The sequence below is a fragment of the Telmatherina bonti genome, assembly GCF_933228915.1.
Source record: "Telmatherina bonti genome assembly, chromosome: 11".
In the NCBI taxonomy this organism is placed as follows: Eukaryota; Metazoa; Chordata; class Actinopteri; order Atheriniformes; family Telmatherinidae; genus Telmatherina; species Telmatherina bonti.
The window spans coordinates 16,977,709-17,001,972 of NC_136629.1; the positions used below are offsets into that span (position 1 = coordinate 16,977,709).

Sequence of the window (24,264 nt, forward strand, 5' to 3'; positions counted from 1 at the left end):
TCTTGTGTATCCCACGCTTACAGCTCTTGCAAACATAAGAGCTCAACACTTATGGAGGTGTTTTCAGCAAACTGAAATGAAATGACAACATTTGAAATGTGACTTTTGAGATTATCCTGGCAAAAGGCAAATTGTGGTTTGGAACTGATGATTCTCTGAGGGTTTTATTTGAGAGTACTATTCAATAATACCAGTGATAACACAGTATTAGCTGACAAACCTTGTAAAAAGTATTCTCTAGTTCATATTTTTTAGCTGTAAGAAAAATTAATGGGGCAAAGTTAGTGCTTTACTGATGAAGACAGGTATAGTCATTAAAATTTCCAAGATAAACTAAAACTGATTTATAGTGAATAAATGATGAGGTTGCAGCTGGCTAAAATCTCATTATCTCCATTATGAAGCGAAAACTTATATTACACTTAGATATGTGTGAACTAAGAAAATAACTTTGGCAATTAATGAAACAAAATTCCTTCATCCTTTCCACATTATTCTCCCAAATCTGTTTTCTACATCACCCTCTCATGTACTGGTTTGCATTGTAATCATGCTATTAATGTCAACAGAAAAATGAGCTGCAGCCTAGCAAATGGTGTTTGGACATCTAAACACTAATTGGAAACATGAATGTTTTTGCATTTTCCTGGCTCAGACTTTCTAAAAAAAAAAAAAAAAAAAATGTATTCAGAACTTGCACTAAATTGGTTGAAAACTTGGATTCACATTTTGGAGCTGTTGTATCCATAGCAACATGACCATTTTGACTTTGAATGTTTGCACAACTAGCAATCCATGAATAGCAGAGCTGGGTTTTCATTTTTCATCCACTCAGTTTTCAGAGATTTCAATGCTCACAATGGACTCACGCTCTCGGTTTGATGACAAGCCAACCTTATTGATCTTGTGAAGTTCCAACACCTCCATCTTAAAGCCGTTCTCTGAGCTTAGAGACAGGGTGTCTACTGTCATTAGCCACACTGTGGCTCCCTGTTGACAGGCATCAATAAACCACTTAGAGAGACTTAAAGACTGGTAGTGCTTCTATCCTCTGCTGTCTGTCAGTTTTACAGCTTGACCTAAACACAAACCATATCACATATTCATAGGAACACCACTGGACCTTGAGTCATCTCATTCAGGAGACAATATTTCACACCCTCTGTCATGACCATGTTAGACCTCTGACATGACATGACCATGTCAGAGGACACAAGACTATGAGACCCTTGTGCTTACCTTGTGGTGGAGCAAGATCAATGACCTGGCAACAAATTGATCTTTTCAATCTGCTAATTTGACTGTGAAAGATGTAATTGCAAGTAAATCGTAACAGATTGAAAATGTACAATATTCTGAAAAATTGATTAAGATTGCTCTTGGACAGTTTTTAATGTCAGTCAGCTCTGATTTATAAGTAAAAGTTGGCAATAACCGGATGTAAATAAAAGAGATGAACAAAGCAGACTCCTGTTAAAGAGGAGTTTTTTCCTTCCCACTGTCGCCTCGTGCATGCTCAGGATGGGGGATTGGATCGAAGTCATGACTCGATGCAATCAGTTGGTTTCTATTATAGGATACGTATGAATCGAAATGATGTGTATGTTGATTCATGTATATAAAGTGCCCTGTGACAACATTGTTGTGAAGTGGCGCTATACAAATAAAGTTGAATTGAATTGAATAGTTTTTCTGGATTAAAAAATGCAAATTAAATGGAAGCTATCTTATCTTTCTCTCACCTTTAGTTAGCAGTTTTTCAGAAGTTTTTTGTCATGGAAAATAAATTCTCTAATGCTACAAATTGTTTGAATACTGAATGATTGAATGTTTACGACCAGATTCCAGCAAACTGTAAGTGATTTCATAACAAACAGGATAAAGCTAGAATGAGACCAAAATCAGTGCTTGTAACAATGTTCTCTGGCAGTAATCCATACGCTCAAGTACTCGGTTATTCCATGTGTACTTTCTCCACAAAACAGAATGATCTATTCCCACGTCAGAGCAAAACCAACAGCTTGAAGAACAACCAGGACATACATATGTTGTTCCATGTTTTCAGTGTCACATCGTGGCACTGAAAAGCTAAAACAAGAGGTGGTTTGAGGGAGCTGTTCAGAAGGACTATGCAGAGCTATAATTTCCCGTGCCAATATGCTAATAAGACAGTTTTTGTCAGTCTGAATGATTTCCAGGTTGTGTTAGCTTTCCAAACACATTTTGCTTGTGATGTTTGCTGATTGACAGATCTTAAAACCACATTTGTAGTTTGATGGGTTTCTTCTAACATTCACTGACATATTGTTTGCCTTAAGCTGAAGGCCAGTGGCTAAAAATGTAATAATTTACAATGCCATCTGAAATGACTTCTTATGTGGATACATGCCAGGATTTTTAGCTTGGCTCTGTACAGTCCCCCACCTGGGACATATGAGATGTGTGTTTTCAAATGGGGTAGTCTGACAATGTGATTGAGGGTGACAGCAGTGATACACGATGACAGATCTGTTACGCGTCCCCACTTTCGTTCTCAACATTTTCTTTGTAAAGCACCATGGATGAACAGATTTCTTCATGTCACTTTTATGTTTTCATTCTAGCTATTTCTGCTCTTATTCAAAGGGGCGCTGATCCCTCTTGAATGCAGTTCCCTCAGAGTTTAAAATGCTAAACACACTGAGTTTAAGTAGGGCAGGTAATGTAAACGACGACAAACATTTTTATGCACAGTTATGTTGAAGTTCCATGATGTTGTGAGATTTCATAAATATCTGGATCATGAAACTCGTTTAAGAAAGCTGTCATAAGGCAGTCTTATATGTTTAAAGTACTGTATCCTTGGTGAATTTGTGCACGTGTTATTGCTTATCGATGTATCTCCACTCTCTAGTGATGTGCCTCTCCAGCCAGGTGTTCGTCCTGCCAGGATGTGAAGGAGGAGCAGCCTGCGTCTGGAAGAGCTGGATCAAAAGCAGAGGGACTCTGAGTGATATTTAATACTTCTGAAACATCGCCAATCTGAGGTACCATGGTAACCAGCCAGGACCTCACTCCTTCCTCGCTCTCCTTTCTTGTCTTATCTTCACATTATCTGTTTCCCTCTTATTCACACTTTAAACAGCAGTATGGAAATAGATAAATAATGTAGCAACAGGTTATCACTTTGTAACAGAATGATTTTGTTTCCTTTTTATATTTTTTTTTCCCTTTTTTACAGTGCACAGATTTACCTTATAGAACTGTTGACAAGCTTTACTGATGACAGAGTTCACATCCCGGTCACATTATGAAAGCAGTTTCTGAGCGAGCGGCTTCCTCCCTCGCCTCTGCAGTCGTCATTTTTTCGCCTTTCCTTCTCTTTGATGATAAGCTTAAGTAACATATGCTTCAAAATATAATGCTGTGCTGTCACTGCAGGATATGTTTTTTTTTATTTAAAAAAAATTTTTTTTTTTAGGAGAAACCAAAAAAAAAAACACGCCCTAAAAACCATATATATATATATATATATATATATATATATATATATATATATATATATATATATATATATATATATATATATATATATATATATATATATATATATATATATCGGCTGACACATAAGACTTTGTGTTAGCCCTCATTCCACAGATCATTGAGAAGAGAGCAATTGAAAATTAGATGAGAGAAAAATCTAAGCAAATCCTAATGAAAATAAGCCTCCGTGATGCTGAGCTGAATGTAAGTAATTTAAATTCCCTCTTTATTCTTTAATAAAGAGGGACTTGGCACTATGTCTTTAAACAGCCCTTATTTAGCCACCACTGAGCCCATAATGAGTTTTAAAGCAGTTCCCAGGTGCAAAAAAAGCTCTAACAAAACAATGTCGGAGAAAAATAAGCCTAGCTTTTGCTGTAGTGCCTTGTCAGATGAGATGCAACATCTGCCAAATTCCCTAAGAACATCAAATGCTATCCTTTGTGCGTTCTTTGTAGATTACTTTGTGGTTTGGTTGCAAATTCTTTTTATTGTTTTAGAGTGTGATTAGCTTTAAAATGAATCCACTCAATAATGACATGAATTATTACTTAAGAGGCTTAGACAAAAAGCATATTTCCAGACGTTGTAAGGAGGGAGCTGCTAGGTGAAACATTGATGAACTGAATAACGCTCATTCAAGTTCCTATTGGGGATTAATAAAATATCATTGAGTTAAATTCAGTTCACAAAGCTGCGATGTAGGTCTGCAGCACTGAAACTGTGCTGCTCAAACTCACACCACTGTCTTAATTTATATCAGCGTGAATCAAGCTTCATTTGGAAAGTTGTGGCTGCAAGGAATTGTGGAAAGGAATAATCTTTTTTCTTTGACCAAGGATGGTTCCATTGTTTCTTCTGTTAAAAGAAATCTTTTGTCTGTAGAGTTTGAATAATATTAATCAGCTATTCTCATGGATGCCACTTATAAGTTTGTCGGGTAATTTCACTCTAAAAAGCTTTCTAGGCAGAGGACATATTGCCTTTTCAAAAAGAAGTCACCACCTTCATTAAACTGAAATGACTTCTTATGCGGGTGGCTGTAGCTCAGGAGGAAGAGCAGTTGTCCTTCAACTGGTAAGTTGGGGGATCGATTCCAGGCTTCCCCTGAAATGCTGAAGTGCCCTAGGGCAAGACACTGAACCCCAAACTGCCCCCCAATGTGCCTATTGGGGTATGAGTGTGTTGAATGGGTGAATGTGACAAGTAGTGTAAAGTGCTTTAAGTGGTCTGTATGACTAGAAAAGCACTATACAAGTCCATTTACCATTTAAACTAAGCCAAGAGCTTGGAAGGTTATGCTTAAACTTACAAGTTATTTATTTTGTTATTAATTTGTGGAGAACCTATTATTCAGTTTCAGAATGGTCAAATTATTGGCTTAAGCTAAGAGAAGATCTAAGAGGATTGCAGAAGCTACTAAAACTGGGTTTAATGCCCAAAGCATTATCAAAAAGCTGAAAGTGTAGCAGGGAATCATCATCTGTGTGGAAGAAATGTGGGTGGAATAAGTCTTGGGTGGTCGTGATTGTCAATCACTAAAATGCTTGATGACATCAAATCATAAAAGAAAAACCAAACCAAATAAAAAACAAACTAAAAAACAACAACAAAACAAACAAACAGCAAAACAGCCGTGCTAAATAGTGTAAATAAAAACATTCTATATTTATGGTACACTGTGAAGCAAACTCAAGTGTAGCCATGAAAAAAACAGAAAAAAAACATTAATCAGTGAGCCTACCTCGAGAAAGAGTGAAGAGCATCAGGTCAGAAAAGAGGCAGATAAAGTGATGCAGCCACCATGCCTGGTTCCTACTGTACAAGCCTGCAGGACAGTCTGTAGTCTGGGATTGCTGCACTTGGCCACGTCTACATTCACCAACTTTATGCATCCAAAGCATGAGGTCAGCTGACTGCCTTAATATACTAAATGACCAGATAATTTCATCTTCCCCGATGACAAGGCCATATTCCAAGATGACAACGCCAGGATTCATGGGGCTCAGATTGTGAACGAGTAGTTTAGGGAGTGTAGGGTATCTTATTTTCACACATGGATTGGCCAGCACTGAGTCCAGACCTGAACCTCATTGGAAGTCTTTGGGAAGACCTGGAGAAGTTTTTCTGCAGGACCCATCATCAAGATCTGGGTCAAAACGTAATCCATTTTTTTGTATGAGAAGTGTGTCTTGAGGGACTTTTAGCAGATGGAACAACAGAGCAGGAAGTAAGCACAACATAAATGTAGCCAAGTAGAGAAATATTAGACACTGATTACGGGGAAATTGTGCGTAAATTACTGAAAGAACTCAAATTAAAACAGAAAAAAAAAACAAAAAACAACACACTGAGACACCTGCTGGTTGTATCAGTACCCTCATTCACACTAAAGGAGGATAATATTCATATTCCATGTCCAGTGTGATGGCTGTACCTACAGCCACACGTAGTTTCAGTAGCTCCATTCCCTTGGCTGTGAACCAGCAGGTGGCCACGGGGTGGAGCAGATAATTGGACCAGACCCTTGCTGCAATAAAAGGGGGGAATTTTCTTTTGTTCATTTAGTTATGTTTTTTGTGTCATCTGTTTTTGTTTGAGCTGATCAGCCCATATTTAAGTTTCCCCGTGTCATTTGTTTGGTCAGTTGATTTTTCTCCCTGTTAAAGAGGAGGTTTTCCCTTCCAACTGTCGCCGTGTGCATGCTCAGGATGGGGGATTGGATCGAAGTCATGACTCGATGCAATCAGTTGGTTTCTATTAAATACATATTATATATGTATGAATTGGCTTGAAATGATGTGTATGTACGTGATTTTTGTGTGTAAAGTGCCCTGTGACAACATTGTTGTGAAGTGGCGCTATACAAATACAGTTGAATTGAATTGAAGTTGAATTTCATTTTGTTGCTTTAGTTACTTCTGTTACAAGTTCTTTGATTATAGGTTTGTTTAGTTGACCTCTTTTATGGGTCTGATTTATTTATTTATGTTAAATAAATTTTTATTTTATTGGGTTACAATAAAAACCTGTATTTTTGAAGTTTAAACCTGTGCCTGACTGCTCTTCACTGCTCGACCCATCACATCCAGAATGATCTTTCAAGCTGCTTAAGTCATCCAAATATCTCCAGTCAGCTACAGCTACCGACATGTATATATAACTGGACTGTTGCTTCTAAGGGAAGACGTGATTAAACATGTGTTACTTCCTCATCACGTAGCCTTTAGTAGAGTCAGCTGTTTGACAGATCACTTGGCTTTTCTTTCACCAGACAGAATAACTTTGATTAGGGCATTTCCTCTCAATCCACAATTCCTGTGAGGGGGGGGGGGGGGGGGGGGGGGGGGGTGTCTTCCTCACTCTGTCTGTCTCTTTACATCCACGTTCTTCACAATTCTGCCACTCAATTGATTCTTTTGACAGGCCTGCAGGGTGTTAGTGTTCTGAGACATTCATGAGCCCATTAAAGAAAAAAAAAACATCTTTAAGTCCTCATCCTACTTTGACCTTGCTTGCCAAGTGACCCTCTCCCACGCTGTGTCATGAGGCCATGCTGTCATCCTGTTATTTCTTCTTTTTGGACTTGCTTGGATCAAGGTTTCTCAGGCCAAGCTGTCACAGTCCTGTCATGCTGCCAGAAGAGTTGACTCATGACTCAAGCATCCACTAGCCTCCTCTTTTAGTCAGAAGACTCACACAAACTTGATAGAAACTGATGTACTTGAAGACAAATACAGCAAATGTGATTAATCTAAGCTGGTGTTGAGAAGATTGTTTTTTTGTTTTAAATTAAAACACCAATAACATACTTAAGCATTTTTCTGAAGTGAAATACTTCAGATTGATTCAGGTTTTTTTTTTTTTTTTTTTTTTTTTTTTTAAATTCATTCTAAAGAGCTCACATTCATACAAGAATGTGAAACATGCACCCCCAGCCTGTCAGATCCTGGGGGTTTAGTTCCCTGCGTGATTTGGATGATGTTGTAGGAAGATATAGCAGACACCCCCCTGTGAACAGAAAGCATCTCTGCTGCTCACAGCAGATCCAAAGACATCAAAGTGAAGACACTGCTGGCTACAGCCTGTTAAACTAATATTTTGTACTTTTGTTTTTTTTTTATGTTGTACTAGGTGCTAACATAGTTGTTTTCCACGTCACCTGCTGAGAAAGGGAAGTTTTTCTGCACAAATGCTGAAATGATGAAGATTACAGGGATGGAACATGCAGTTTTAATGTAACCCAGTTTGGAAATATTTCGTTATACTCCTAAAACGGCAATCCCATGCTTTGGACCTTATAGACGTACTTAACTCTGTATCTAGTTTAAGTATTAGTTCTTGTAAGTAAGTACTATCATTGACAATAATGTTGTATTTTAAATGGATAGCCACCAGAGTGTTAAGATCACTTAAAGTTGAGAGATTTGAAGCTGGGTAAAGTTGAAATGTGTGCTTTCGGATGGAAATATCTTTATATGGATGGAAGAGTTAGTGTGAAAGATTATGAGGAAACCTGCCATTTTTTTTTCAAACCTGAATGCAGTTTAAAATCATATGTGGCTTAGTTCAGAGAAAGCTCAATCAGGAAGCAGGATGAAGGAAATCTATATGCATCAGCTTACTCAGAGAGATTCAGCGCTGCTATTTCCAAACTGTGTCGAGTTTGTATCGTTCTACAGTGAGAAAGATTCCTCTCAAGTGGAAAACATTCAGTATGGTTGTCAGTCTTTCTAAGAATGGACGTCACAGCGAATTCACAGCATTTTCACATCATGAAAAACAGCAAAAAGTCTAAAGGCTCCAAAGGCCTCATTTATGCTAATTGGTTCATGACAATACAATTATAAAAAGATTAAAGAAGGATAGCTCGTGTAAAGTGCTTTGAGTGGTGGGCATGACTGGAAAAACACTACAAGTTATTTACCAAGCACGGCTGATGATTTGGGCTCAGTTTAGCAGTCACAGGAGCATGATACCATAAAGAGTAAACTATGTGGCGCTCTAAATACCAATAAAATGTTTCCAGATGGAAAGTGTAATGTAGTAGGTTATTGGGTTTGCTTTTGTGTGTAAGTTAGGGCTGCAACAAACATCTATTTTAATAGTCGACTAGTCACTGGCTATTAAAATGATAAGTCAACTTAACGAATCTTTTTTTTTTTTTTGTTTTAAATTTGACATGAGGTTGCTTTAATTGTGTCAAATGATAAACACGAGAAAGATGGGTACTTCAATAAAAATGTTGCTTTTAATCATTGCTGCTGAGAGGCAAGTTTACAAAAAAAGAAAAGTCCTGTATTCTAAAACCATCTGAAAGGGAAAAGTCATCAGTCAGTATAGACATAAATCCATACATAAATAAATCTCTGTCCATTTTTTTAAAGACAGGGAAATGGGTTTTTTTTTTTTTTAATGTGAAAAATAAATAATAAAATTAAGTAAACTTTTTTTCTTTATACTCTAAACCAAGGGCTGGTACGTTAGCAGCAGTAAAACAGTAAAAACAAACAAACAACATTTTTGTGAATTACGTTCAGTGGTCGACTGCACGGTTTTGCAAGAGAACTTTATAATTCAAACAGTAAAAAATCTGACAGTTTTAATGACATTTATAGATGAAAAAGTATTCAGAGTTATTCAAACAAACTGAAAGAAATGAGCGGCTTCATATCGCAGACCAGCATCTCCAAGACTGACTCTGTGAGGGCAGTCGCCTGTTGCACATCTGCTTTCAGAGGAAGCAGACATGCACCCTCCTCAGAAAGGGGTCTATGGTGGCTTTTTTCTTTGGACTGCATACATTTAATTGAAAATACTTAGTCAGTCAGACAATACATTTTATTTTTAATGTCTCAGTCCGCTAGTTAGTGTAGAAGGTAATCTTATGGAGGCGAGTTAGACTTCGTTTCATTTAAATGTCCGACGTGCTTCCTTTTTAAATGCTCATACATCACGGATGTGCTGCCATGATAAGCAAGGTCTGCTATGCAAACTTGATGGAGATCTTGTTGTTTCCCTTGTCCAGGCTTAAATGTTCCCAAACTTGAGACGTTTTGGTACGTGTTGTCGTTGCGGACGCCATCATTTCTGTGTTTGTTACCACCCAGCAGACGCTATTGCGCATGTGTGCAACTCAGCAGTATGATGAAATGGGATGCATCACTTGGTCGGAAAAACACGCTTTATAATTTCCCAATTTTGTCGACAATGTCCACAAATTGTTGCAGCCCTTGTGTAAGTGTATGTATATCATGTCAAATTAGCTAATGCAACAGAAAAGATGTCTAAAACAGATCAGTAAACCTAGGAATGAGAAAAAAAAGAATCAACATGCAGTTGTTCAGGGTTGAAGTTTAGACCTCAACCTGAGTGATCTAACTACAAGTAACCAAAGAAACACTTTAAAAAAAATTAGTCCAAAATGAAAAAAAAAAAAAAAAGTTACTTTGAGCCACTGCTGCCAAAGATGCTTTTTTGGTTAGTTTTCAAGTAAATAATGACATGGTATGACATGTCAAAACTTGTTCATTTGATGCTGATTTTACATTATAAGAACAAAGTAATTTCTTGTTTTTTATGTCATGTAGAGGTATATTGCAAAAATTAAGATGTTGTACTTTATTTTTCATGTAACTGTAAAGCAGTTACTGCAGTGGACCGGTGACTTGTTCAGGGTGTACTCTTCCTCTCGCCTGCTAATTGCTGGGATGAGCTCCAGTTTCTTATGGCTCTGAAATGCACTGAGCGGTGAAAATGAATGGATGTCAATCAGTAAACTGCAAATCTGTTCTTTACTTTATGCGCGGTGTCACTTTACCCACCTTTGCTACCAAATCTCTCATTTTTATCCGAACCATCTGCCTATAATTGCTTCTTTCAGGGAGCCTGAAGAAATCCTCTCTGACAATATCACATCTGTCCAGATGATGACTTGGCTCTTCTTCACTACATTAACCATCATACATTAAGTTTGTAAACATTAAAAAGCTCAATGTATTTGAACACATTGACATGGTCATGGTGGCTGGCTGAAGTTGAAACCAAGCATCACAATTGAGGGGGAGGGGATTTTTAGTGACTTTGAATGTGATGTACTAAGACTAGTATTTCAGAAACTGCTGATCTGCTGGGATTGTCTGACACACAACCACCTCAAGGGTTTAAAGTAATGAAGTTCTAAGATTAGAAATCAGTTGTCTGGATAACCAAGAGATGGACAGACTGGTTTGAGATGACAAATGATTTTCTTGATACATTACATTTCTGCCAAATATTGGTTAGCATTATATTTAGTTTCCATAGTAGCTACTATATAAATCTGAAATTCATGCAGTCACGTTATTTTGATCATGCCGACTGACTTATAGAAAAACCGGCCATGTTTGTCTGATTTTGCCAGGCTTGCTTTTAGGCATCCCTTTTATTCTGTTTATATCCTGCTGCTGCTAGCCAAGCTAAGTTAACCAAAGGTTTCAAACACCCATTGCCCCATACGTCAGTCAATACGGTGAAAACACTTTGTATGCAGAGAAAGAATTTACATTAGATGTTGACACATATAATTTGAGGTGAAAACACAGTGTAATGTGGTTGGAGATGAATAATAACACTTTCTTTTCCAATATAAAAAACAGCCAAACATGGTGACTGTGATTGGTTGGAACGGTGGCAAAATTAGTGTTTTACCAAGTTGACTGAGTGTGTTGGTACAACAGAGAGGGTGCACTAAGAGCATGTGCACGGGTATGTGGCAGTTTGCAGACTAACAGAGAGGAAGCAGAAAATACAACTGAGGAAAAGTTTGATTACTGACTCTCATAACAGAGCAACCATGGAAATGTGCACATGTGCATAGAATTAATGTTTATTTGCTCTGTTTGCAAAATGTTCCACTGAAAATGTGACAGATGTACCAGCAGAAAGTATGTGCCTGTGCTCAGAACACCCCTCTGCCATGGGATGAGCCACAATAATGACAACTTAAAGGTCCTGTAGGAAACATTTTCTGAAAAACTTCATATGGCTGTCAGAGGTCTAAAAACATTGTTTTCAAAGTGTACAACTCCAAATTTAGCCTTGGTCTTTAATTTCAACCATTCCAAAAGTCGCTTTAGCGAACCCTTCAGAGAACTAGCTGTTTCTGTGTCCAAACCTTTTAATGTTCATGAGTGGTGCCTGTCCATGCCTACCTAAGGCTTCCTCAGGGTGAGGACGTGGCTTTCACTGGCAACCGCTCAGTGATTTTATATGGCAAGCTCAGCTAGCTGGGGGAGTGGGACATTCACAGTGCCGGGGGGAGTGGTTGTTTCCCATCTTGAGGTCTCACCCATCTGAGCACATATTCACTAAAGCATGGAGCAAATGAGGGAGGTGACAGAATTTCCTCATTTTTGTGCCTCAAATACAACATATTGGGAGACATATGAATGCTAGAATTTTGCATAATGTGGGACCTTTAACCTTCACCCAGGGCCGAAGGTTTAGGCTTAACCAATTGTTAGTCCTCTAAGCTGAGAAGTTTAGCAGACCCTGTTCCTTCCTCGAAATATACAGTCTCACCATATTGACTGTTTTCTTTATTTAGTTGTATTGAAATGACCATTAGTGGTTATTTTGAATGAATAAATAACAATAGCAGCAGCAGATTTACACACACACCCACACACACACACACACACATACACATACACACACACACACACACACACACACACACACACACACACACACACACACACGCCATGGCCTAAATATCATCTTCCATTAGATTTAAGTGAATAGCAGTTTAATCAACATTACTTGTTAAACAGCATGTGAAAACTTGCAGAGGCTATCAAAAAACACTGGACTGGCCCTTTTAAGATGAGCTTTCTTCTGGTCTCTTTTGCACAAAAAATAACTGCGTTCATGTCCTTAAAATTCAAATAATGAAGAATGGCATGCTTATGAGTGTAAGGGTTCTGCCTCTTTAACTCAATTTGCAGCTAAATTCTGTTTAAAAAAACAAAAATAAGACTCTGCTGTTTATGTGTGCTCCGATGCAGATATACCAGCACTTTTATTTTAACAAGCTGTTGCTCCCATTTTTGTCCCGTTAGAGCGTACTTTGGATCGGTCAAAGTAATTTCTCCAAAGTCTGACTCGTCCGCCTGTTTGATGCTGGTGTGCCTGCTTCTCCTGCTCCAGTCTACCTCTCTGTTCTCAGCCTGTGTCCGTATGGTCAAGTTCCTCCTTTGTCATCTGTGACTAAAAGATTCATGTGAGATTCAGGATGCTCTTCAGTAAATTCTTCTAGTTCTATTTGTCATGAGAAGAAAACTCTTTCATTTGGCAGACATCTTTTACCTGTCTCTCTATCAAAGTGGTAAAGCATGACCAGATTGACACATAGGTGGGTAGGATTTGGCATGGGGAGCCTTGGGTTGATTTAGATCAATTACCAGTCTTAAATTTGCACACAAGGCGGCAATAGGCAGGGCAATTTACAAGCTACAAAACAATTTGACTTTTTAAGTCATTTTGTCCAAAAAATTATGGGCCCCTAAACTCCACGGGCCCCTTGGCTTCAGCCCAGGTGAGAACATGCATCAAGGCGACCTTGTTTTCGGCCCTTTCGTGCCAGTTGAGCATGTGTGACAAGGGGGCCTTGTCACTGACTCCGCACCACAGAGCCGTGCTAATGACGAATGACGCATTGCGGTAGTGACGTCACAGTCACGGGACTCTAGGAGAATCCACCCTGGGGACATATTATTCTGTTTACATGTCTTGTTATCTACTGTTTGTTTTAATCCTTATGACTTGATTTTATTGTGTAAAGCACTTTGTGTTGCCCATGGCATGAAAAGTGCTCAAGAAATAAAGTTTGATTTGATTTGATTTATACATGGATTATACATTGTGAGACGGACATTGATCCAATGTATGTGCTCTGGGGAAATGTATGAATGATTGTTGTATAGACAAATGACTGGTACCAAAATTTCCTTTATTGAAGTTAATTGGGAAGCTTCTTGTAAAAGGGAGGAGCGACAGGGTTCTGAGCAGCTCATCAGAGCTAAGGTGTGGAGAGTTAGGAGTGAGCATAGAAGATGACGAAGTGTGTTTTTGGAGCTAAATATTGTGGGAGAGATCAGAGTAAATATTGTACATACATTTTCTGGGATTTTCTGAAACAGCACACTTTACCTGAGTATTGCTGCTGACCATGTCCATCCCTCTATGGCCACGGTGTAGCATCTTCTGACAGCTTCTTCCATCAGGGTAATGCACCATATAACAAAGCTCAAATCATCTCCAACTGCTCCAGAACATAACACTATACTCCAACGGCCTCCACAACCACCAAAACTCCATCCAACAGAGCAGCTTTGCAATGTGGTGGAACAGGAGATTCTCATCATAGATTTGCAGCAGAGAAATTTGCAGCAACAGTGTGATGCTATCAGGTCAATGTGGAGCAAAATCTCTGAGGAATGTCTCAAACAATGTTGTATATTATACTGTGACACTTTCTATGCACATAGTGTTGTGTACTAGTGAATGCTGCAACATAAGCAATAACTCCAACAGTCTGTATTTCTAGAAACATATGAGCACAAAATATTTGACATGCAGCTCTGACTAAATTAGAATTTCTCTCTCTCCGCCCACTCGCTCTGTCCTACCACACACATCTCAAAATGATCCGTGAATCTTAGCTTATACCCGTTACACTTGCATTCACTCACACTGCATATTCTCCTCGCTGTAGCCCTGAGAGTCCCACACAAAAGCACACACACAATATGGTGATTGTATTCTGCCTTACGATTGAGAACGCTGCTATTTGGGTGACTTAAATGTATGCTGGGCAGCTTGCATTGTGAGACTTAGTTTTTTTTTACTTCTTTTTCCTTAACATGTAGATATTTGCACATGGAAATTAGCTATTAAAGTTGCTTCAATCTGTACTTTTCAGGAAAACTGTCGTCCCATTTAAACGCATATCTCTTTATTCACCTGTCAGATAGGATTGCTTCAGTTTGATACTTCTGCTTATCCTGTTCCCTTAAATGGTCATCATCTCTGCGGCAGTGTGACAACAGCATCAGCAGAACCATATTTCAAAGCCAAGTAATTACTCTGTGTTTGGTTTCTATTTTTAAGCCTTTCTCAGCAGCTTTGACTTGAACGTTTTCACATCAGCGCTGCAATCCTCTAGGCTCTGTTTCAAGTCAGTAACACAAAGCACACAAAAGAAAAAGAAGAAGGAAAGAAAAAAAAAAAAAAAAAAACCTAGCTTCCGTTAAACATATTGCCCTGTCACTGTTTTAATTGAAACATCTCTCTTTGAAGGGAATGTGTAATTTCAAGGTAGGCTTGATGCAGTGACATTTTGCCATCAAGTTCAGATGATGTTGTTGTTTTAAAGCATCTCAGACCAACTGGACTGTGAAACGCAAACATGCCGCATGAGGCGACAGTCAGCAGTTGCTGCCACTTTCCAAAGATATCAAGGCACTTTTTTGCCTTTTGTAAAGAATCAAAGCAGTTTCCCCCCATGGTATTAGAGAATATTTTAGCTTCTGTGTTTTGTTTTCCTCTTACCTTCCCCATGCAGGCTGCAACCCTAAATCTAACGTTAATCCAAAGTCTAATGCCAAAGCCAACTTAAAGCAAATAATCTCCTTTTGATAAGATTTTTGATAAAGGAAAGTCTTCTTAAATCTGCATCAGCAAATGCACAAAAACCAAGCATTAACAATGAATGACTATATATATGATTTGCAAAGGAATACTGTAAAAATACCAAAAGTATTGTCTTTTATGATTGAACAGATTTAAAAGGAGAGCTGGTTTTGTGCTGGGAACCAATCTGGAGCTGATTATGCAAAGAAGAATGCTGCAAGAACTATTCATCCATTTTCAACACTGCTTAGTCCGCGTCGGCTGCATTAGCTGTCAACATTGTTGAAACGTCGTCTGCATTGTTGTTGAACTGAATGCAGTCTTGCATTTTCATTCAGATTGTCTGCTTGTTTAATTATTTATCTTGTACAATGAAAATCAAACAAGCTGACAGCTAGATCTTAAAGGTAAAAGTGAACATTTTCATTTTTAAGCATTGCTCAAATAAACAAACTGGATGCATGTAACAGATATTATTATCAACTTGTCCAATATACAGCAACTATTTCTTCCTATTTCTGTGAGCATTGTGAAAAGGAAGGAATCTCAGGTGGGAAGGTACTAAGTCAAACTTGATAACTCTCAAGCTAGCAAACAGATGAGAAGTACCATTTGCTGCCCCAGCGCAAATTATAGGAACATGCATAGTGGTGAGAGTTGCTTCCACTGATCTGTTAGCTGTTTTTCACACACTTATGTCATGTAAGCTTAGAAACATGTAGTATTATGATCAAGACAACCAAAGACTGTCTTGGAGCTTCTCTTCTGGTAATTATTTCTTTTTCAGATTAATAAAGATTTTTTTTCATTTAATGTCACATGATTCATTGAGTTTCTCCAGGTATTTTCAGTGTGTTATAAAGAAGACAGTGATTTCCACAGTGATCCTTTCTCTGCACAACATTTTTCCTGTCTAGCCTGCAGCCCCTCCTGCATTTTCAGCTTCTCCAGCATGAAATCTCCAGCTGTGAAGTACTGCTGTAGAAAAAGACTGGACTGAATTGGCTGCATATTCTTTTGAACATCTCCATTGTTCAGGAGAACGTGACTGATGATGTCTTGCAACCAGTAAGGTGTGATAACAGAGTTGCATCACATCATCAGTTAATAAGCAAATGGATGTTCTCAACTTAAAAAAAAAAATCTTCAGGTTTGTTATGGTTAACATGACTGAATAATTGTAGTATCTTATATTTGCATTCAGTATATGCTCATATACAAATTTTTGGTACGATATCTGATAAATGTAGCTAAATGATAAAAACTAGCGATAGCACTGAGTGAAAAGTCAAACCAAAATATCAGAACGTCTCGTAACACTCCTGCTACAAGGTTTCAGTCAGAGCTTACACCTGAAGGCAACACATTCAAGAATAGCAAAAAAATAAAAAAGGAAGCCACCAGTATAGTTGTAATCTCCTTTACACACAAAGTGTATGTACACTCCCCCCAGCATCCCACTCCCTCTCCATATGGCACAAATTTTAGCCCCCATCTCTGATTACAGTCTCTTAAACAAATAAATATATGAAAATGTCAAAAGATATCAACATCTGGTTTGAAGGAAACAATATCTTGGGGATATATTCCTACCAGTAGCCAGCCCACCAGAGAACACAGAGTGCCACTAGAGGAATCATCCAGATAAGGGCAAGTCGAAGTCCACACAACAGCCACCAGGCTGCATTGCAGGACCCCGAGTCATTACATTTAACCCATGAGGGATTTATACTAGATAAAGACCATTTTAATTAATGGCCCAGCAAAGATACAAGGAGAACTCGGGTTAAGTTAACATTTTGATGTATAGTTTTGGATATTCAAGTCTAATCTTCACCTCGCCATACTGAATGTGTGTGAACATGAACTCTGTATTTAAGCCACTCTTTTAGAAAAAAACTGCAAAATGTTTGGAAGTTAGGGTTTTGATGGATTAGTTCTTTGTTGTAACAATGCTTCGTAGCAATAAATATTATATAGTTTGAAAGCGTGTTTATTTCCCTTTCAAACTGTGTCACATTTTAAAGGACAATGCAAAAGCTGAGAATGTGGACTGTGCCCACAAAGACAAGGCAAGGGAGATTTATTTGTATAGCACGTTTCATTAGCAAGACAACTCAGTGTGCTCTACATAAAACATTAAAAGCAAGCTGCATAAACAGCATTAAAAAGTATATTAAAAATAGAACAATTAAAACACTAAAATAACTAGAAAAGAACCCAGAGAGTGCAGAGTTCTACCCTATGTTACTGCTACATTAATTTGATATGTATACATTATGAGATCCTGATAATAAGCCGACAATGCCTTGATTATACTGTGGTGTATGTTGCATGTTAATAACTCATTTCTTTTCCTTGCATAAAATGAAAATGACAAAGACCCCTATTTTTTACTGTTCTGGATGGCAGTATTTTGGCCAAACACCCTGACCTTTTATTGTGGAATTATATGTTTATGTTCTGAAAAAAAAAAAGAAGTACTTTGCCACAGTTTGCACTGATGTGCCATCCTGGATGAGCTGCACTATCTGAGCCACTTGTGTGGGTTGTAGACTCCGTCTCATGCTACCACTAGAGTGAAAGCACCACCAGCATTCAAAAGTGACCAAATATCAGCCAGAAAGCATTGGAGCTGAGAAGTGGTCTGTGGTCACCACCTGCAGAACCACTCCTTTATTGGGTGTGTCTTGCCAATGGCCTATAATTTCCACCTGTTTTCTATTCCGCTTGCACAACAGCATGTGAAATTGATTGTCAATCAGTGTTTCTTCCTAAGTGGACAGTTCCATTTCACAGAAGTGTGGTTGACTTGGAGTAACATTGTGTTGTTTAAGTGTTCCCTTTATTTTTTTGAGCAGTGCAAATATATATACACAGACAGAACCTTCAAAGCTTTGCAAACTAGCAACATTTTAAAATCAGTTCAAATTAGTGTAAAGACCTAAGAATGATGGGAGTGATATGTTGCCTTTCTTTTTTCTTTTTTTTTTTTCCAAATTTTGTGAGGCAGATCTTCTCTGCCAACGCAAAACAGCTTGTTCTCCTATAGATTTTGGTTTTTATAATTGGATGATCAATACCTGATGAAACAAGACATAAACAAACAGGTGCCACAGTTGCATGTGGAAAGGGCTGAAACCAGGACTGCAGGTACGCCATTCTAGCCTCCACAATCCCAAATCCTGGAGGAAGTGTCTGGTAAACACATGCTCGATAGGGGCAAATGTGATCTGATCAGACTTTATTGGAAAAGCACTATTCATAAAAAAAAAAAAAAAACTGCACCAAGGGATTATCATAATAAAAACAACACTTTGGGCAGATTACAAACACTGATCTTTTGGCAACAAACTGCTAAAATAGAAACGTTACCATGTCAGAATCCTTTGGAAACAGTCATATCAGCCAGAACAGCCATTTTACTGTGGCGCAAGAAATGGTGTCATCTGTAACCAGTCATCAGTTTTGTTTTTATTGTTGTAACCTAGGCATTCTCATTAAACAAGTCTCCAAACATGTGGCCTGTACAAAGAACATGAAGCGTGATTGCCTGGCATAAGCTTTTTCCAAAAACCTGCTGAACAGTGTCAGTTTGGCTTTGCAGTGTTTATGGGATCTCGACACAGAGCAAGTGGGTGGCGGTATTTGTGCTGACAGAACTCAGCATGTGGGTGATGTGAGAGGGAGTGATTATTTCTGAGTGTCCACTGGCATTTGCCTTTCTCCACTTCTTTTCCATACTCCAGTTTAACAGTGTTTTCCACCCAGTCACAGAGACCACAGCTCTACTTGCCAAATGTCCTCGACTGGCTGCGCAAGGCTGCAGGCAATCTGTGTTTTTATTGGCATGTTTTGACTTTCACACACACACAATTGTCCACAATTACCCCTCCACTCGTTTCCTACCCTCATTTACTTGAACCTATGATCACTGAAGCTTGCGAACTGTAGAAGTATCAGTTTGCATTTTATCAAGATTAATTTTGATTTAATAACCACATCAGTTCTATTAAGAATGACAACTAAGAGTCTTTAAAAGCCATTCATTGTTAGACAAAGAAACAGACACCCATTTACCACTTCATTAGGTACACTTGTTCAATTGCTTGTTAACACTAATATCTAATTAGCCAAAGACAGGAAGCCGCTCAATGCATTTGGTCATGTAAACATGGTCAGGATGACTGCTGAAGTTCAAAATAAACATCAGAATGAGGAAGAGGAATTTAAGTGATATTGAAAGTGGCATGGCTGCTGGTGTCAGACAGGATACTTGAGTATTTCAGAAACTGCTGACCTGCTGGGATTGTCACAACACAAATGGTCAAAAAGAAAAAATATCCAGTGAGCAGCACTTGTCTGGACTAAAATGTCTTTTTTGATGTCAGAGCTCAGACGAAGATGGGAAGACATGGCTGGACATGATCAATGCAGTACTGGTTCTAACCAAGTTGTGCAGAATACCATCTCTGAATGTACAGCATGTCCAGCCTTGAAGCAGATGGGCTTCAACAGCAAAAGATCGCAAATGGAGTCAGTCCTGTCAGATAAGAACAGGATGCTGTGTGCAGCAAAAGCTGTCTGGTCTGAAGGGTCTCCATTTCAACTGGAACATTCAGGTGGTAGGATATTTGTATTAGCAACACAAAAACAGTGACTCATCCTGCCTTTTATTCAATTCAACTTTATTTGTATAGTACCACTTCACAACAATGTTGTCACAGGGCACTTTACATACACGAATCAACATACACATAATTTCAAGCCAATTCATACATATCCTATAATAGAAACCAACTGATTGCATCGAGTCATGACTTCGATCCAATCCCCCATCCTGAGCATGCATGAGGCGACAGTGGGAAGGAAAAAAACTCCCCTTTAACAGGAAGAAAACCTCCGGCAGAACCCGGCTCAGGGAGGGCAGCCATCTGCTTCGACTGGTTGGGGTGGGGTTATATCAATGGCTCAGGCTGCTAGTGGTGCAACAATTTAGGGTTATTTTCTTGGGGACACTTTGGACGTCTTAGTTTCAACTGAGCTTGGTTTAAACACTACAGCCTACTTGAGTATTGTTGGCCATTTCCATTCCTTCATGTCCACAGTCTACCATCTTCTGGCCACTGCCAATAGGATGATCCACCATGTCATAAAGCTCAAACCATCTCCAACTGCTTTCTTTAACATGACGATGAGTTCACTGTACTCCAACGGCCTCCACAGTCATCAGATCTCAGTCCAATAGAGCAGCTTTGGGATGTGATGGAACGAGAGTCTCATCATGGATCTGCAGCAACTGTGTGATGCTTTGTGTCAAAATAAAGCAAAATCTCTGATGGATGTTTCCATCACATGATTGAATCTTTGCCAGCAAAAAAAGTCTGAGTTCTGAAAGCACAAAAGGAGTCCAACCTGGGATGAGTGAGGTGGACATGATATCGAGGCCAGTGAAAGTTAATGGCTGATTGGTAATTTCAGTTAATTCTGTTGTGTTCAACACATCACGGCTTTTCAAAAGAGCAAAGTTTGAAATCCCGTAAGAGTGGAGAGACAATAAGGAGTTGAAGGGGAAGCATCAGCTGGAACAGAGTTTTCATGCCTTGTTAATTTAGTGTGTTGTTGTGGTGGAGGTATGAGGACCTTTTTTTCTCTCTCACCCAGAGATCTTCACATGAGTTGTTGAGCATCTTTATCTGTTGTTTCACACCGCAGCCCAGCATGAGGACAGTCATGTTAAGAAACAGAACTTCGCAGCTTCACTGCAAACTGCTTTACGCTTTCTGCCGTTATTGTTTCCCTCTGACGAGAGACTCCATGCGAGCAGGAAGTAATCTGTTTTCCTGTTCTTGTGTTGGAAAATCATCCTCATATCTATCTGCCTAATGTGTGTAGCAATTAGAAACCACTCTCTGAAACAGTTAAGGAAGAAACACCACTGTTTTGATGATTGATAGCAGCTGTGTAATGTTGTGCTCTAAGTTTTGTGGCAAAATGGGCAAAATATTTTTTCTTCGACGCCTACTTGTTTCATTATTGCTTTCCAAATGATTTGCAGATGGTCTACACATTTATTCGGTGACATTTGCATAAACTAAATGCATAAAATTCATGAAATCAATTAAAAATAAAGCTGGCGTAATGAACTTTGGTTTTTCCAGTGGTTCAGATTATTACTTGGAACGCTACAACGATGAGCTGTGGTGATAAAGCAGCAGGAAACTGCAGGTGTTCACAGCCATACCAAAAAAAAAGTGTCTTTTTGCCTAGTTTTACTGTTTTGCTGAATCTTTCTGCTTCTGTTGAGCTGTTATCAGCCTGTTTAACAGCCATAATCACTTGTTATCATTAGCATGAATATAACCAGGAGGTACTCTTCATTATTTTGAAATGATATTAAGCACCGCAGACACTGAGTGACATTCTGAGGTCATTATTGTTCCAGTGTGCATTGCTCACTCAGACATCACATTCTTCACTGACACGTGACTCTAGACGTAGCCAGCTGCTGATCCACATGACTGAAATGCAGCTGTACATTATAACCTCCAGTACACTTACAGTTCATTAATATTAACCACAAAAAACCAATTAAATATGCAAGAAAAAAAAAACAAACTGTTTTTCGAGCCATGGTGGCCCTTCTGTTGTAGCTCACATATTTAAAATGCAAGTTCTGTATTAACTTGCCCCCAAAAGGTTTGCTTTTAAAAACTAAAACACTTTAGTTTTAAAGATCGTTCCTGTACATGTTTCAAGAATAACTTACATGATCCTGCAGCTTAGTGAGTCGTTTTATAGTGGAGATGCTTTGGGGCAACATTTGCTCAACAGGAAATCCCAGTGGATAAAAAAAAATAACAAGAAGGGGTCGAATCAGGCCTTTCTGTGCAGGGTTTGCATGTTCCTCCTGGATAAGTTCTCTTTAGATTCCTCCGATAGTCCAAGGGCATGAATGTTAAGTAATGGGCTCGTAATAATACTCCCTAGGAATGAATGTGACTTTGTGGTTGTCTGTATTGGCCCTGAGATGGACTGGTGATCAGTCCAGGATGTACCCTGGACCCTGTTACCATGCAACCTTGCATTGGGACTAGCAGGCATTGAAGATGAATGGATGATATAATCAAATGACTACATCATCAGTCCAATGTCTCATTTAGTTTAAGTAATGTGATGCCTTCCATTGAACTTCCATGGCTAAGATTGCCCAACTGATTGTCACCAAAGTTGCAATGGATATGTTGCTCCAATTACAATTTGGGGTCCCTGCCTAAAATTGAGACACGAAGCATCACATCAGTGTTATTCCTCCTTCTTTTGCTTCACTTTTATAGATCAGTGGCTGATGTAACAGCCAGTATATTTAATTGAATCCACATATGATGCAGTACACTGATATATCTTTTTTAAACTGCATTACTAATTAAAAAATGAAACAATATCAAATCAAACCATTTAAAAGCAAATATTTGGTGTAAAGTGTTTATGTTGGAATTTTTACTTCACTTGCAATGTTTTTATTAAAGTGAAAAATAAGTTTATTATTTTTGTAAACTGTCATGTTTTTAGAAATACGAATGGGGGTGGGGGGGGTGTGTGTGTGTGGGGGGGGGGGGGGGGTGTGTGGAAGAAGCATGGCACAGAAGTCGATTTAAGTGGGGCGTCTTAATTTAGCACTGGTGCAACTAAAAACTTATTTGGAGCATCTGTGGTACTGTGGGAGTGCTACTCCATTTGGAGTCCATACTTATTTAGTTTCAAAGATAAACAAATGTCCACCCACAAACATACCACATCTATACATAAAACACATTTCAGCCTGCTGATACTGCTGCACATGAATAAAAGATTCAGCAGCATCATTTTGCTTTGGGATTAAAGCTGTTTTTAAATGGGTTTGTCTCGGTTTTTATTGTCCAGAACTTTCTGCCTGAGGGCAGTAGTTCAAGCACATAGAGTCAAGTGTGTGATGGGTCTTTTATATTTGTGTTTGCTTCTTTGGAGTAGTGGAAACTGTACAGTTAAGCTGTAGCTGATGATCCTCTGGGGGAGCCAGAACTTTGGCTGAGAACTATGGAGTAGTTGGGTCCTTTGCTCACCATCTGGGAGTGATCGGTCAGAAAGTCTAGGAAGTCCATTAGCACAATGAATGTGATTGTCCAGGTCTACCAGTTTAGACACCTTTCTGCAAGGGAAAGCAGGGCTGAAATCACAAAAAAGTAGCCAGTTGTCCCTCCAATGCTGCTCTGGGTGGGTAAGTGCAACATCGACAGCTGTGGCTGTGGGACATTTCTTGATATCTTGGGCTTTTCCTTTGGATAAGTCCAGATGCTCATCAAGCAGTGTGGAATAGCTCAACAATGTCCGTGAACAATGTAAAGTCCAGACAGCTGATGTATACAGCTTTTAGTGTTGGTGTTCAAAAACATCCCATCTTCCCTCAAAGCAGCACTGAAACTTGGTGAAAACACCCTCAGGCCTTGTTTCATGGTTTTAAATGTGATCAGAACCCTTTTCCTGAGGCTGTTCTGTCAAGAATTATAGGGAACTATAACTTGACTGGTCTAGATATGGAAATGGCTTCGGTGTTAAGCTTAGCTTGTTGTTACAGTAGGCCTTAGTCTGTAATCCCATAATAACAAAAAAATATCTTAAAAGAAAAGCTAACCAATAAGAAGTGCCAGTATTTTCTAGACTTACCCAAATGGCACCTGATTACAGAAGATATCAAACCAAGAAACTTTTAGATAGGGTGAAATGACAGTCCTGAACATAAACCAGGTCATCCTCCCAGATTATGGGACCTACCACTGCATGAACTGTCTGAAACTAAGTGTCAGCAATGCGTGGAGAGCATTGAACTTGCAAAAGAAACAGCAGGCTTATTATTACCAACAGATCATTGTGAATGCTGCTCATGCATATGCAGTCTTGGCACTGGGAGATAGCAACAGGCCGGGCAACTGACTGCTATCTATGAAATTAACTTTGACTTCATGAAAAGGACAAATTCCAGTTCAACAATTTATTATTGGGTCCATATCAAGGAAGACTGCAGATATG

At 38.8% G+C, this 24,264-nt stretch overlaps 1 protein-coding gene across 1 annotated transcript in view; it reads right to left on the bottom strand.

Moving 5' to 3' along the window:
• cfap46 (cilia and flagella associated protein 46) overlaps window positions 1–20,933 on the bottom strand; it is a gene marked incomplete at both ends in the record, with an annotated part of 110,750 nt that extends 89,817 nt beyond the window's left edge. Inside the window, 2 exons of the mRNA XM_079248731.1 lie at window positions 870–990; window positions 20,859–20,933. Coding sequence (XP_079104857.1) covers window positions 870–990; window positions 20,859–20,933 — 196 coding nt within the window. The remainder of the gene's footprint in view (window positions 1–869; window positions 991–20,858) is intronic.
• Between the last annotated feature and the right edge of the window lie 3,331 nt (window positions 20,934–24,264).